The 16,011-nt window shown below is 34.1% G+C and overlaps 2 protein-coding genes across 10 annotated transcripts in view; one reads left to right on the forward strand and one right to left on the reverse strand.

The window, feature by feature from the left end:
* The window catches only part of Sap47 (Synapse-associated protein 47kD), a 115,377-nt gene that overhangs the window by 85,997 nt on the left and 13,369 nt on the right, over positions 1-16,011 (forward strand). The window lies entirely within an intron of this gene.
* Positions 3,487-16,011, reverse strand: part of LOC142982380 (organic cation/carnitine transporter 2-like) — a 39,367-nt gene continuing 26,842 nt past the window's right edge. For all 3 annotated transcript variants that reach the window (XM_076128841.1, XM_076128842.1, XM_076128843.1), the window contains exons 2-6: positions 14,344-14,969; positions 12,787-13,194; positions 12,138-12,390; positions 8,076-8,260; positions 3,487-5,974 (exon numbers count right to left, since the gene is read on the reverse strand). In XM_076128841.1, the coding sequence (XP_075984956.1) occupies positions 5,743-5,974; positions 8,076-8,260; positions 12,138-12,390; positions 12,787-13,194; positions 14,344-14,735 (1,470 nt within the window). In that variant the 5' untranslated portion in view covers positions 14,736-14,969 and the 3' untranslated portion in view covers positions 3,487-5,742. The remainder of the gene's footprint in view (positions 5,975-8,075; positions 8,261-12,137; positions 12,391-12,786; positions 13,195-14,343; positions 14,970-16,011) is intronic.

Raw genomic sequence — 16,011 nt, forward strand, 5'->3', positions numbered from 1 at the left:
ACCGGGGGTTAGTTGTTGAATTTGACTACTGTAGTAAAATTTTAATAGCACTCTCAAAAAGCTTTCAAAAGCTTTTCTATGGTATAGGTTTAATATTTGTTGAGGATTTGGTTCAAAATGACCACAGTGCTTTGGTAGAGTGATAGATGAATGCAAATGCACTTTTTTTTATTCAAAAACAATCCGTAGGTATATTTGCGGCATAAATTAGTATTGCCTAAAAAAAAATTTGTTTAGCTTTTTTTTCCTGTTAGCAATACTGGTTCAAAATTACCATATCAAAAATAAAGCTTTAAATTTTCGTTTTTACCGCTTGCATATTGATTGGAAAATTTGTTTTTGTTAGAATAAAAATATTTGCGTAGTTTTAACGAAGTACTCGCATTTTTAGCTGTTTCAACTGAATTCCAATTTAACATCAACATTTTACGGAAAATGCATTTTGTTTTTGTTCGAAAATGTTTTTAGTTGGGAAAATAAATTCAGTATATGACAGACTCATGTTATTTTTAATAGCTTAATATAAACACTATCAGAATCATTTGTTTTGTTTTAATGTTTTTCTTACTTTATTTAGGTGACTCTGGGTGAGGTTAGCCTTTGTAAAAAACTGGAGTCTCTATGTATTTTCTCACAGAAAAAGCCTTTTCTCTGAAATGTGAAAATCTGTCTCATGCACTCTTCACTTAGTTTATAAGTTCAATTCCCAAATGAAACAGATATTTGTGAAAACTAATCTTTTAGGTTTTTGTAATGATTGGCCTGTAATATTTGTATGTTTGTAAAGACCACCACACAATATTATTACACACACTATTTAAAATAAATACCAGTAAATCAAAAGCCTTTTGTAATCATCGTTACATTAATTCATTTTACCTTTCATTTATCATTTAAATCCGATAAACAAAGCGAAATTACTTTCCAATTAGTAACAAAAGCATTTATTTGATTATCGAGCTGTGCCGCCATTGATGTGTTTCAAACGAACAGTAATTGTGTTCAGTACTGAAGTGTTGTTCAGTGTGGACACGCCCACCTTGTTATTTTAATGAGGTGCATTTGAGAGGGCCTTATACGTAAATAATTTCGATATAATTTTGACCTATATTGTGTGGGAGCATGTAGGTTGTGTTTTTAACTGAATTATTTACTAATTTCTATTAGGATTATCCTTTGAATATCAATAAACTGATAGAATTCTTTTATTTAATAAGCACAACAAAACAAAAGACAACCACATAGTATTGTTTTTTCTAATAATCAATGGCTGCGCAGGTGGCCAGCATGAACTAAACTTTCGTTCAGAAACATAACTAAACTTAAATAAATTTGAAAAAAGGTTATTAATTTCATTGTTGTGTCTTTTTATGTAGGTTTGTTGGGCGATTTTAGTGTAGTTTAGTTATATTTAAATTAAACAAAAACTGAGCATATTCATGTAGTAGACTAGCTTTTGTACTATCCAAACAAAAGTTTCAGTGCGCAACAGCCTGGCAGAGTGAAAGACAAACGAATTGACTGAAATTATACTATTTAGCTGTAAAAAATATTTTACAAGTATATTTTCGTTTAGAGACATTTATGTGAGTAGTCACTTCATTCTTTATGACAATTTCATAAAATCATGTTGATTACAATTGTTTATTTGAGACACGTAAAAAGTACTTAAGTGCCTAATTTACACACTAATTGAGTTGCAAGTAACAAAAGCTTTGCGGAAACTTAAACAGTCTATTTTCCACAAGAAGTACATAACAGTATTAATAAAACAGAAGGAATCCAATTAGAATTCGTGTCCTATATACTTATTTACTATGTAAAGACGTGATAAAGTAACAAAATGGCGTCCTCCGCGTCGCTCGCCAGGTTTATAGCCCATTCTCACAAACACTGGACTCTTTCACGTTGTATTTTAATTAAATTACCCGCTTTTGGGTCTCAATTTTATGCTAGCTTTTGCCCTTTTTTGTAGAATTCCTTTGAAGTATGAAGTTTTGTACAATGTAAATTTTATTTCATTGGTGTGACAGAGTCGCTGTTGTATTAGACAATCCCACATGTGATAGTACCATTAAATTATATTTATGAAATCGCAAAATAATTTTGCTTTGAGTGCTGGGATAATGGAGTATTTCTTGCGGGACTCTTTTTCAGCACCTATGGTTTCAGGCCATAGACTATAATGATTATGGTGCTAAAAACATATGCTGAAAGAGAAATACTTTAAAAAAATAAGAGCTACGTAAATATTTATGAGAAAAAGTGGCAATTTGGTTAATGCATTTGCTGTAGTAATTAACAAACCATTTACGTCCCGATTTTTTAATGAAGCCTTCACTCAAAAGTGGTTAAGTCTATAATTCGGAACAGAGTAATTTTCTAAGAGTAATCATTATATTTCTTAATATTTTATGTCATTTTTGGTAAGCGTTTTCTCTGCTATTTTTGCTTTCACTTACTTATTTTTCCGCCTTGTTTTTTTTGTCAGCCTATACTGTCCCACTGCTGGGTAAAGCCTCCCCCATTTTTTTTGCAGTAATTCCTATCACTTGATGTCTGTGCTCAATCCCTATCAAAGCCATATAATAATTAATAAAGTCTGTTAGATATTGTCAAAATACTTTTATAATACAAAACAGTTTCAATGTCTAATTTATTCTTATGAATTCTTAATACAAAAAGTGTATAATTCTACTTTCTTCAACAATAACTATAAATTAAAAATTTAAGAAACCCCCGATTTTACACAATTACCTTTTTTTCATACATTTTATAGATTGGCTAGTTAGGTTAAGCCGTTCTAATATTCCAACTACCAACTTCAACAAACTAGTCAAACTTATAACACCCCTCTTTTTCTGTCGGGGGTTTAAAATTATACAACCCTTCGATCATTTCAGACTACCAATGTCGTATTATTACCTCTATAGCTCACCTCATTTCCATTTGAAGTAAATAGCTAGTGAATATATCTGGCACTCGGCCTAAGTACTGAGTACTCTACTGGAGGCATCTCAGCCGTTTGAGTGCGCACTCATAGCTCTTACGTCACCTGCCTCGGTCTGACTATGACCTATATTTACTAGTGACGTCGTTCACGCTGTGGATTCAAGTTTAGGATAATAATTTCGGGTTTAGTTGTATCTATACTGATATTATAAAATTGTAGTTTATTTGTTTGATGGAACGCGCTGATCTCAGGAACTAGTAGTGCGATTTGCAAGAGCAATGCTTATTGTGGAAATTGTATCGTTTTAGAAAGAAAAGAATATGTAATACTATGGTGTACGAGGCACATTTTACAAATAAAAATATACTTATATACGGGCTAATAAAAATCTTGCGGACATTAATGATAAAAAAAAGTAATATTTACCAACTTAGTACTGCGTAACTTTTAATAAAAAACATTATGAAAAACCAAGTAAGTCGCAACATCAGTAACGTGTGCCTAAATTAAATGAAAATTGGACCTAACAAGATATTTAATAAAGTCTTTGAAATAATTTTTCACACAAAATTATGTTACTGCTTTTCTGTACCAGCAAATTCCACAAAATCTAGGTGACCTTTCCTCAAAAAATTCCAACATAATTAATAACTAAAATTTTAATTAGCCATTGCTTTGTGGCGTCCTTTCATTACTAAATTGTTCGGTACAATAATATATTGTGTTCAAAGTTGACCCAGTTTCCCTCCATCCCCTATTTAAGTGGGGAGGGGGTGACCTCCCTCGGAGGTGCTAATGTGAAATTTAATTTGTTTTATCGCTTTTGTTGTTGTACTTTGTTATTATCATGATTCGTTCCGACATTTATTTATGAAGCCAGTTAGGTATTTTTAATATTAAACGTAGGAAAAGATAGAGCAGAAAATATATAGGAAAGCCTGTGGAAAGATAGTAGTCTGAAAGACTTGAACATGATGCAGTACTGGAATGAATAGCGTAAATGGGAGGAGACTTAAATCTTGAAATGGGTGATGATTAGTTAAAAGAGACTTTTATGGTCAATTTCACCTCCTCAAATTTCTTATTGTTTCAGTTAATTATTTATTTGTAGGTCAAGATTTAGTACTATAATAATTACGTATGTATTAAAACTGTTCAACAACTGTTTTCAAATAATTTTATTTGATTCTCTTTAACTACTTATTTGTCTAAGTATAAATTAACAATCTTTCTATACATATTAAACCACATTTTACTGTAAAACTATCCACATTTAATAAACCCATACAAACCATTCCGTAAACAACCAAAATTTACTAGTGTTTCCTCTCTCTATTATTTTTCCAACATATTTTGACAACTCACACACGGTCACTTAATTCTTCACTAGAACAGCTTATTTTCCAAATATATGAACAATACTACAAACAATTTTACACGCAACACAACACGTACTCTTTACAAATATATTATAACAATGGGATATATAAATATGCGTAAAATTAACATGTATCGAATCTTATTTACTTGCGTCTAGACGGAATTTAATGGCACCTCTGTAATGAAGTTATGACAGGTATAACTGACACGGGTATTCTTTTATATAGCTGTAAAACAATCTAATATATAAAATTCTCGCGTCACAGTTTTCGTTGCCATATTCCTCCGAAACGGCTTGACCGATTCTCATGAAATTTTGTGAGCGTATTGAATAGGTCTGAGAATCGGCCAACATCTATTTTTCATACCCTTGAGTGACACTATTTTTTTTTTATTTATATGGCAAAGCAACGATTGCCGGGTCAGCTAGTCACAATATATTATCTGTTCATACCTAGAAAATTATGCGTGGAAGATAAAAAATAAATAGTTAATTGTCAGTCTTGCTGAAACTCCATAGCGGTTAAACCAATTTCAAGAGTCTAGGATATGGTTGTTAAAAATAAATATCAGTAGAGCTGCTGTATTCCAGTCTTGTCTTCTAGACATAAAAAAGTCTAATAATCAAATATTTTTGACGAATAAGTGCAGCCTTGCTCACATATGAGTGCTGGTACCTTTTTGACAATGTTAGGTAGTCTACAGATATGAACCCTGTTAACTTTCATCTATTAGTATATTTGAGACTATTGACATAATAATATGTGTACTTTAATTTACTTATAAATAATATATAAAACAAAGGAATTCTAACATTTCCAACTAGTGTCAATACTTTAATATCAATTGGTTCTAAAGCGCCTTTGGTATGCAGAGAAACTACAAAACAAACAGTAGATATCCTTCTTAAAAAAATCTTTGCAATCAATTTTACTTCGCAATAACCAATTTTAAATCCGATTACATTTTATTAACCCTTTCCCCCCTCCAATTACATGAGTAAGGAAGCTATACAGCCACTGCCTTTCTCCCATTTCATACTTATCTGTCTTAAAAATTCGATCTGCGGTAGTTAACATCTTAAGATTAACAGAAATCAATCAAATCACATATCTCTTTTATCATTCCTCAATCTAATATAGAAAATTCTCGCGCCACAGTTTTCTTTACCGTACTCCTTCGAAACGGCTTGACCGATTCTCATGAATTTTTGTGAGCATATTAAGAAGGTCAAATCGGCCAAAATCTATTTTTCATAACCCTAAGTGACGCATTTTTTTTTATTTGACAAAACAACGTTTGCCGGGTCAGCTAGTACCAAATATAAATGTCACAACACTACTCATCAGTTAGCACGTCACTACCTGGAGGCCTAAACAACAATTCATAATTTATTTAAATATGTCCTACTAAGCTATATGGTCAGACAGCGTCTTTCCCCTGGTCTCCGGTAAGCAGTAACACGCAATAGCCGCAACAATAGGCACTATGGCGAAGGCAGCTGGTGGAAGCCAGGGCGCGAACACGTTGAGGCCAGCGACGAATGGAGCCACCATGGAGCCGACCCTGGACGCTGTGGAGGAGGCTCCCATCGCCATGTTACGGGCTACTGTTGGGAACAGTTCTGTTGTATACATGTATCTGAAAAGAGATATAGATGGGTTAGAAATGGTGGGCTGATATATTTTTAGTTTTTGGTGTAGTATAACTTCATGACTGTTGTACCCAAAAGTGTAGAGGTGTACTGCAATTCACCAATCTTTTGTGGTTTTTGCTGTTAGTCTCACAGAATATGTATAAGAGTCTATAGGCAAATAACGGGCATGTAAATTCCAGATTACTATTAAGGAATAATATAATTTATACTTAATAATATAAAATTGAAGAGATTATTTGAATGCGCTAATCACGGAAAGTACCGGTTCGAATTGAAAAAATCTTTTTGTGTTGAATAATCCATTTATTGAGGAAGGTTATAACCTATGACGCAATGACTAATAATTGTGGAGCTTAAAATTAAAGAACCAAGTGGACGGAGTCGCAGGCGACCGATAGTTAAGAATATTTATATAGACAGTAGTAATCAGAAAATTAAATTTCGTGGAAATATAACAGTCACTGTTCAATTTTTCTCTTATTCGTTCGCTATATTGTGCGTCAAAAGCCGATTTCGCAGTATTCCGGTCCCGATTTCGTAGAAAATGAATCAATGTTTCTATGTTAAGCTTTATAATCGCAAAAAAAGATTTATCAAAGCTCTCTTAAACAGTAAATATAACTTTTTACGAATAAATCTAGCGTTGTTACTGAAATAAACGTAGTTATTTGCGTACGTTTAACGACTTGAGTCCTCATTTAAAAGAGTATACAAAACCATTCGATGATGAAAATTATTATACAGATGCAGCCTATTCTCATCTAACACCACTAGCTGACCCGCGCAACTTCGCTTGCGTCACATAAGAGAGAATGGGTCAAAAATTTCCCCGTTTTTGTAACATTATTCACTGGTACTCTGCTCCTATTGGTCGTAGCGTGATGATACATAGCCTATAGCCTTCCTCGATAAATGGGCTATCTAACACTGAAAGAATTTTTCAAATCGGACCAGTAGTTCCTGAGATTAGCGCGTTCAAACAAACAAACAAACAAACTCTTTAACTTTATAATATTAGTATAGATAACTCCATTAAACTCAAAATTACCTCCTAAGCAGTGCTTTTAAAAAATGTCTATCGTGCTTCCGAAGAAGACATAGAAAAGCATACAAAAATCTCACTCCTTTATAATAGTCCAGTGTAGTTAACAGTCCCTACATAGTAGTGTATAATAGTTTCATATGTATCTCTCTATGGAGTCTGTACTCTCGCTCCGAGCGAGATGAATAAGTTATCACAGCCTGGACATCTGTTTCATTTTGTTAAGAGCTTTTAGTTTGCTTTGAGAATCATCTGGGATTTCTCTTAGACATATTTTAACAGGTACTGTTAATCCCCATAGTGGAGCTGAGTAGTTTCATATGTTAGTATGCACATTATTACTCTAATTTATAGTGTTTTAGGCCCAGTGGTTCTCACACTAAGTTAAGACTAGCTAGTAGTACGTAATTTTGATTCTTACATGTAGCTAATAATATTTGTTTTCTTGAATTTGAAGTGGTTTGTAGCTATCATAGCAATGTATATGTTTTCTTTTTTTAAAGGACACCTCCTGCTCTAAGAATTGCTCTTGTGTCGCGCGGGCTTTAATAGACGTACAAACAACGGACACTGAATACAATCAAACCCCAAAAAACAATTTGTGGATCGTAAAAATAATTGTTTCGTGTGAGAATCGAACCCACGACATACCGATGCAATGATAGTGGCATGGTGACCTTAACCACTGCACCACGGAAACAGTCTTTAACAAAGTCATTTATGAAAAAAGTTTTGTTTGACATAAAAAATAAAATATGTTGATCAATGAAAATGAACAAATAATAATCTATCAAATCAGGTTTCGTAGTGCCCAGTAGCTCGATTCTCTACTACAATAGACTACCGGCAACCGACCTGTCATCGAGAAATTTTGTATAAAAATCTGATCAGCGCCTCGGACGGACGTCGCAGAAACTTTTTTGGCAGTACATTCTAAATGTCAAAATTTCGATAGCTAGGCGGTTGTCGGTAGTAGATAGTGATAGAGAATCGAGGTACAGGTTAAATTTTTATTTTTAAAGTATAGCAAATGTAATACTCACATGGCACCGAAAGCGCCTGAAGCACAGCTGACCCCAACACTGCCCATGACCAGCTTGACGTAGAACCAGTCATCAGGCACGGCCAGCATGGCGTTGCTCAGCGAACACAAGCTGTACAGGCTGATGAGGGTCACTCGTCTGCCAATGTACTTGCACATGATGCTGCCTAGGATTATACCTGGAATCTGAATGATAGGATCTTGTTAGTAGATGAAATTTAAGACAGCTCTGTTCACTTGTTCTTCTGACCTATTTGCGACTTCGGCGTCATGTTAAGTGAAAAATAACATAATATTGTCTGTTATGGTCCCAAAACATATTTTTTGTAATAAAACCTCCAGAATATTTTTGGTGGTATCCAGGGTTTCTACCTGAGACCTTTACATAGTCAGGGGCCGAAACAGGTCAGTAAAGTCAGTAAAAGTCAGTATTTTTGGACCTGGTCAGTAAAAGTCAGTATTTTAGAAAATCGGTCAGTATTGTCAGTATTTTTCCAAACTCACACACGTTTTTTTTTGGTTTTCCTTTGCTGTTGGCCAATCTTACATTCTCGATTTGCCCAGTAATCATATCAAAGGGCTGCTTTGGATGCTCGATATTATGTTGATGATCTGCGTAATATATATGTTATTGTAAAAGCCCGAACAGTGGTAAATCCTAAGATTTTAAGGTAAAACCTAAGATTTACCAACTCTCAATGGTAAAAGTCCGAACAAGCCGGAGTTTAAAAACTGTCACATATACAGTATATACAAAACTCCTTCTTCATAACTATGTAACGGTATAATTATATACCGTTACATAGTTATAAAGAAGGAGTTTTGGGCAAAGCGACATGGGTAAGTTAGGTTAGAAGGCTGAGGTGCACCTTAGCCTTTGTCGTTACTTTTTTTTTAAACCACCCAGCAGGAATGCAATGCAATGTAGGAAAGGACCCCGAAGCAGGCTCCGGCGACATCTCGACATCATCAAGTGAATAGAGGTAAAAGTTCGAAATAAAATCATTGTTCGGACTTTTACCATTGCGAGTTGGTAAATCTTAGGTTATACTGGAAAATCTTAGGATTTACCACAGTTCGGGCTTTTACAGTAACATATACATGTATTGAAGCATCACATGACTTCAATAGAACAGCAAATTAAAATTTACTATTTTTTTGAAATCAATATTTTTGAAGTGAAAATTCTTTAGCGCCGTTGCGCACTTTTGCGAAACTTCGTAAGACCTGATTGAAATTTCGTAAGACCTGATTGAAAATTCGTAAGACCTGATTGAAAATTCTTAAGACCTGATTGAAAACTCGTAAGAGCTGATTGAAAACTCGTAAGACCTGATTGAAAATTCGTAAGACCTGATTGAAAACTCGTAAGACCTGATTGAAAACTCGTAAGATCTGATTGAAAATTCGTAAGACCTGATTGAAAACTCGTAAGACCTGATTGAAAATTCGTAAGACCTGATTGAAAACGCGTAAGACCTGATTGAAAATTCGTAAGACCTGATTGAAAACTTTATTAACAAAGCTTTTTAACACACTATAAAGGCGATGCTGGTTGACTACGGGGATGGTGGAGACCAATAACCGAAAAAAAGCTTTTTAACAGTCTTAAAAAAAGGATTTTGACTTCTCAATTCGACTGTATTTTTTGTTATTTCACACCATTCACCTGAAAAACGGTTTAGAAATGGTCTGTATTTGGTCAGTATTTTTGAATTTTGGTCAGTAAAATCAGTATTTTCGACCTCGGAACTTGTTTCGGCCCCTGCATAGTACACCCTACAGACTACACGGTGGTTTTTGTATTTATCAAATATTTTGTACTAACATTATAAGATTGTAGAGTTTGTTTTTTTCATTAGTTGAACACGCTAATCTCAGGAACTACTGGTGCGAATTGAAAACATATATTAGTGTTAGATAGCCTTTTAATTGAGCAAGTCTATAGGCTGTATTATCACGCTGCGACCAATAGGAGCAGAGTACGTACCGGTAAGAATATTACGAAAACGGGGAACATTATGACCCATTCTTATGTGACGCGAGCGAAGTTGCGCGGGTCAGCTAGACCTTTATAAAGCAATCTGTTAAGTTTGATATCTTTCGTCATTTTAGACAAGATAAGAAGAATATTACCATCTTACAATGTACGTCACAGTTATCGACCCAGTGGCCTCAAGATTATACAGTTGCAGATCTTAGATAGTTTAGCACGTGTTTGTTTCTATAGATAGATGTGCTCCAAAGTCATCTTAATAAATACATTGAAATGATAAGATAAGGACAATATAACATTATTATAATCCCTTGTTGAAATACATTATACGTGGGCCACTACTTATATTTTGAGCCTAACTATGAAAAACGGTAAACGTGTGAGTGAAAACTACTTTATCGTGTTCTCGGGTATTCTTATGCATGATCTAGATAGATTTTTATCCGATCGAAATATTTTTTTAATGTTTTTTTTTCTTTCCCGAAGACCCCTCAAAAACAAGGTGTTTAAAAGCGTAACCTGTTTCTTGAAGCGATGAAAAATCAATGTTTACGGTATTTATTTTTGACGTTTTGGATCTAAATAAAGTCATTTGATGTCAAACTGTAACGGCATTACGTGAAACTCATTAATTAGTTTTTTTCGTGCACATAATAGCCGGCTGTTTAGCGAGATGCATTACGGCCGGCATTGATTTTATTGAGCTCGACCTGTAGGATTTTGTGATTTTTCCATATTTTAAACCAGTCTTTAGGTAAATTTTTGGTTGTAAATCAATAAGAATTAACCATTCTGCATTTTTATAAAGACACTTTGTGCCGTTATAAAGTTTTTATAAAAAATCAAGGGACCATTTGTTCCGAAGTGCTTCAAGCGCGAATATTTTTTTCTGGATTTGGTTCATCTTAAAGCTTCCATAAAGTCGACTGGTGTTTATTTTTGGGCTCATGCGCATTATATCCTAGATCCCTGTTTTATCACAATTTGATACACGTATTTTGAAGCCAAACGATGGACTTTTCAAGCATTTGTTTGTACTAATCGGCGGGAGGACCTTCTCGAATGATTGTAAAAAAAAAATTGGTTCATTTAGAAAAAATCTTCTAATCGGAAACGTTGTTACCTAATATTTTTTATCTAAGAGTGGAAATAATGTTTAGGATTGTTTCATTCTTTTCGTGTATCAGGAAACTAAAATGCGTAATTAATTTTCGCACAGCATCAATTTTTCCGGAGACAACTGGTGACCTTGGACGACCTTCAGGAATTTCATTGGTGATGGAAAAATAATCATGATAGAACTCTATTTATTGGCGTTTTAAATTTTCAAAGGATCAGACTTTATCACCAAAATAATAAATAAGTCGATATAGACACGACTGTTTCTATAAGTCACGTCGAAAGTCTTAAAAAATATTTGCACGAAAATGTTAACATCCTAATTCCATTTTCCCGCACACTTACAATTTTCGATCGACGATATTGAAAATATTTTCAGCGCAGATTTCAAAACTTTCTTAGGAATGTATTAGTCAAAAAGACCAAACTTTATGATGAAAACGCCAAATGGGGTCTAAAACAATCAGATTCGTCAAGGCTCAAAATATAAATAGTGACCTAAGTATTAAATGATAAATGAGAGCAGCGTGTCTCAACATTAATATTTTGCTTAGAAAACGATTTGGGTTCAAAACCCGGATTAACACATCTTAGCAGTAATCTGATGAAAATGACTGTGAGAAATCTTACATACCGTTTTATTAGTCATTAATATGTGACAGTTTTAATTAATGAAGCCTGTGGATTTCAAATTTGAATTTTCCTTAGTTTGAAGGGAGAAACATACCCTGCTTTTTACTTCTTTTTCGATTGCTAGTCATACAATGTTTGCTTTAACTTTTACACCATCGTTATAAAATTTCTCTTTTTACACATTTAGTATCCAGATAGGTGAAGTTTTGTATTTCAACATCATTATGTAGAATTCAATTAAAACCTTGTCTTTCGTGACAAAACAATTTAGTTTATAATAAAAACTGTGTTTCCAAAACTATTAAAAATACTCACTTGCAAAGCTCCAGCCAGCAATATACTAATAAATACATTGGAGCTCGTCTGTCCAATGTACTGGTTGCTGCCATAAAACGTGATGCCGGTTATAAGCCACATGGTACAGGTGCCTAGGATGTTCCTCCTCAAAGCTTTGGTCTTCAGCAGGTCGAGGTATGTGGCCTTGCCCTGCTTACTGTCACCCGGGTCTACGTTTTCTGCGGCTATGCTCTTGGCTACGTCCATCATGTTGTCTGATGGAAGGTTGTTCCTGAAATTTCAGGATTTGGAGTTCAATGACCGAATTTTTAATTTGTCAAGAAGCAAGTTCTTTTGTATCAATTAATGTTTTTTTGAAGGCTCAATGTTTAGCAAATCAAAACATTTTTTAAGATTTTTTTTTAAATTTTTGGTACAAAATATACCGTGTTTTGCTGTCTCCTTATTTTATGAGTGTTATCAAAATTTTTATTCAAAACATCTTAATGAATATTAAAATAACATTCAACATACATATTATAAAATTATAATAAATTATATAGACATTTGTTGTATCAATAAGTTGTCCCTGTAATCTGCTAATTTTAATACCAGATTCTAAAATTAAAACCACTCAATACAAATATGCCTTCTAAACAACTTAATAAATAAGACTGTTCATAATTACCAATTAGCGGCTTGTTTCATCACCACACTAGCTTCCTCCAGCCTGCCCATGGAGATCAACCACTTCGGTGACTCCGGCATCATGAAGAAGTAGACCAAGTACAGCAGATTTGGCACTGCTACTCCCAAACAAAACATATCATAACTTCTTAGGAAATATGCTATTATTGGCATTGTCATTTCTCCTATAGCTAGTGGAATAGCTCCTAGGCATCCCACTAGTTCTCTTTTCCTAGGGCCTGTTAGCTCCATGATGAAGATGAAGGCACATAGCAGAGTGCCCGCGGTGGATATGCCTAGGAAGAAACGTACGATTGTAAATGACCAGTAGGTGGGGCAAAAGGCTTCGGCCATTGTTGTGGCCAGTTGCAGCAAAGACGCTGTTAGTAATGCTGGACGTCTCCCGTATCTGAAATAAAAATTGTGTTTTAACTGTTACATAGTTTTTCTTACTCGAGTGTTCTTTTTACGCTGGGATGTATTTATTCAGTGACATATTCTTTTTATTATTATTAGTCTTATCTTGGCAGAGTGGAGTTAGTCAACATTCCATATTACCTACTAGCTTTTACTCGCGACCTTAATTTTCTCATGGGAATGCGTCATTTTCCTGGGTTAAAAAGTAGCCTATGTCCTTTCTCGGGTATCAAAATGTCTCCATACCAAATTTCATGCAAATTGGTTCAGTAGTTTAGGCGTGACTGAGTAACAGACAGACAGAGTTACTTTCGCATTTATAATATTATTATAGTACGGAATAGTATTGATGTTATTAAACTAAGAACAGCTTGTATTTTTTACCGAAAATGTAATCATTATCTCATGATGACACAAGTTTGAAGATATATTTTTTTATATAAGCTTTTGCAGGCCAACAATATTTCATGTAAACTGAGGCTTTTTATAAATAACGTATCCACTGGCAGAATTTAAAGTGCTTGCATTACTCGCATACATTGCGTTTTATTAAATATACAGCGAATATAAAGTGCACGAAGCATAAAAGCTTTGTAATTGAATTTATTTCTGTACCAGCAGGCTTATCACGTATCTCAGTTGACAGCTAGTGTACGTCAAATTGATGGTCATTATTCAGTACATTGCTGCTTTGACGTAACGTGTTAATCACAGTATTCTAAGGGAGAAAACAATGTACAGGGTAGTGACTTTCAAATATTTGACAACTGAGATACGTGATAGCCCCCCAGAACCGTGTAAAATACACCCGCTTTAATTGTATCTCTTTTAGTTTTACTCTAGTTTTAAAGCTTCTACTTTCAATTATACAAGCAGATATGCACAAAACTAATAGATGAGTTTAGTTATTAGATAAGTTTATCTTGAAATCAAATTTAGTATTTATAAATCCAGCAGAGTTTGTGATCAAATTAATCATCTGGTGTCCACTTGAAGGACTAACTGCCAAATTAATCTTTATCAGTTCTGAGAAGAAACCACACCCAAGACTTTCTAACACCATATTATAAACTACCTTTTCTACTGTGCCTTAGTTTCTACTACTTATCTAACAAGTTAAATACCATTTCTATGTACTTACCTATCAGCAACAAATCCAAACAGAATACTGCCCAGTAAAACACCAAACATGTTAAGCGTCTGCGTCAAATTCGCCATCCACGCTCTATCACAAATCAGATCCCACTGCGATATGATAGTATTACCAAATTCTGTGAAATACTCATACTTAACACAGTCACTGTAACACTGGGACATTTCAATTTTGTCGGTTAAATTCGTTTCTTGGTAGAGAAAGGTGGTATTTGGTGCTAAGAAAATGATTCCTAGTTGTTGCCAGGCTGCTGAGATCTTCGTTGGCCATACGATCACCAGTAGCATCATGACCTGCCATTTTCCCAATGCTCCTATAGCATTAGTCAGTTTGTCTCCTTCTTCTTTCTTCTTCTCTTCTTGGACTTGATTCAACTCCATCTTTCCCGAAAAAGAGATACTATTAAGTGGTCCTTTTATAGTCACGTATTCATTCTCTCAAGACCCAAGTGTTAATAAACTTTTATCTGAAGTTGTAAGGTTTCTTATCTATCATTCATACTGCTATGTATGTTAAAGTTCGTAAACTAGTGATCTGTTGAAACTGGATCGCGACCGGAATCTTATGTGAGTCGTTTTATCTGTTTTTCTTGTAGACGACAGGTGAAGTCAGGCCTGTAACAAATGAAAACGTATATGTTAAGATATTGTTCAGGTTTAATTTAATAGATGACATAAAAATGAATGAATAAATGATTCGATTCGATACACATCCTAGGGCCAAGTGTTGTAATTATTGAATTATTTAGTTCAAACGTTTATACTAATTATATTTGTTATAATTATTGAATCTACCAATAACTCAGGAAAGGGGTATAGTCTTATGAGAAGAGCTAGCAAGAAACTCACGGCAACTTTGATTTTGATCATGCGAGGAGCTGCCAACAATCAACGATGTAGACTAAACGTCAATTATGGCTTAAGATGTCAAGCGATAAATCAACATATTGATAACTTTGTATCTTTAGTGTCAAACTACAGAGTTGTGGTCATAAAAAGGTAATTACCTGAACATTTAAATCGTGACCGGTTTTTTTACGATTAGGTAGTAGAATGCACTAATAAATATTAACTAAGATTTGTATCCGACACACAAAAAATCAAAACACGATGACGTTTTTAAATGTCCAAAAAAAACGTCCAAGAAAATAACATTACTAAGACCTTTTTCAACCTCTCAAATATACCTGAATTAAATGAAATAATATTACGCTTGGTCCCTACTGGGTTGGGCAAAGATTGAGCAACAACACAATTCATTACGATCCAGTAACTCTATCATAAATATATTTAAAAACATTATTTATTCAAAATTAATAACCAATAAATAAATGTTATTATGTATGTATGTTTGCTCACCTGCAATAACGAGGCTATAAAACTTATATGAAATAATAAAAACAGTTATAACTAGAATAATATCAAACCTATAAAACAATCGTATCTCTCAAACTAAGTCCCCAACTCGAACCAATCTAAATTAAACCTTGCCTACTTCAGAGCTTTTTAACACGATTATTTAAGGTGCATAAAGTCCTCAACTCATTCTTGGCTAGCTTAGTGGACTCAAGGTCAATCCCCTCCGTCCATTTGGGACATTATTGGGTTAAATTTATTTTCTCTCAAACTTGAATAAATAATTTTAACCCGCCACTGT

This window comes from Anticarsia gemmatalis, chromosome 21 (assembly GCF_050436995.1).
Source record: "Anticarsia gemmatalis isolate Benzon Research Colony breed Stoneville strain chromosome 21, ilAntGemm2 primary, whole genome shotgun sequence".
Lineage (NCBI taxonomy): Eukaryota > Metazoa > Arthropoda > Insecta > Lepidoptera > Erebidae > Anticarsia > Anticarsia gemmatalis.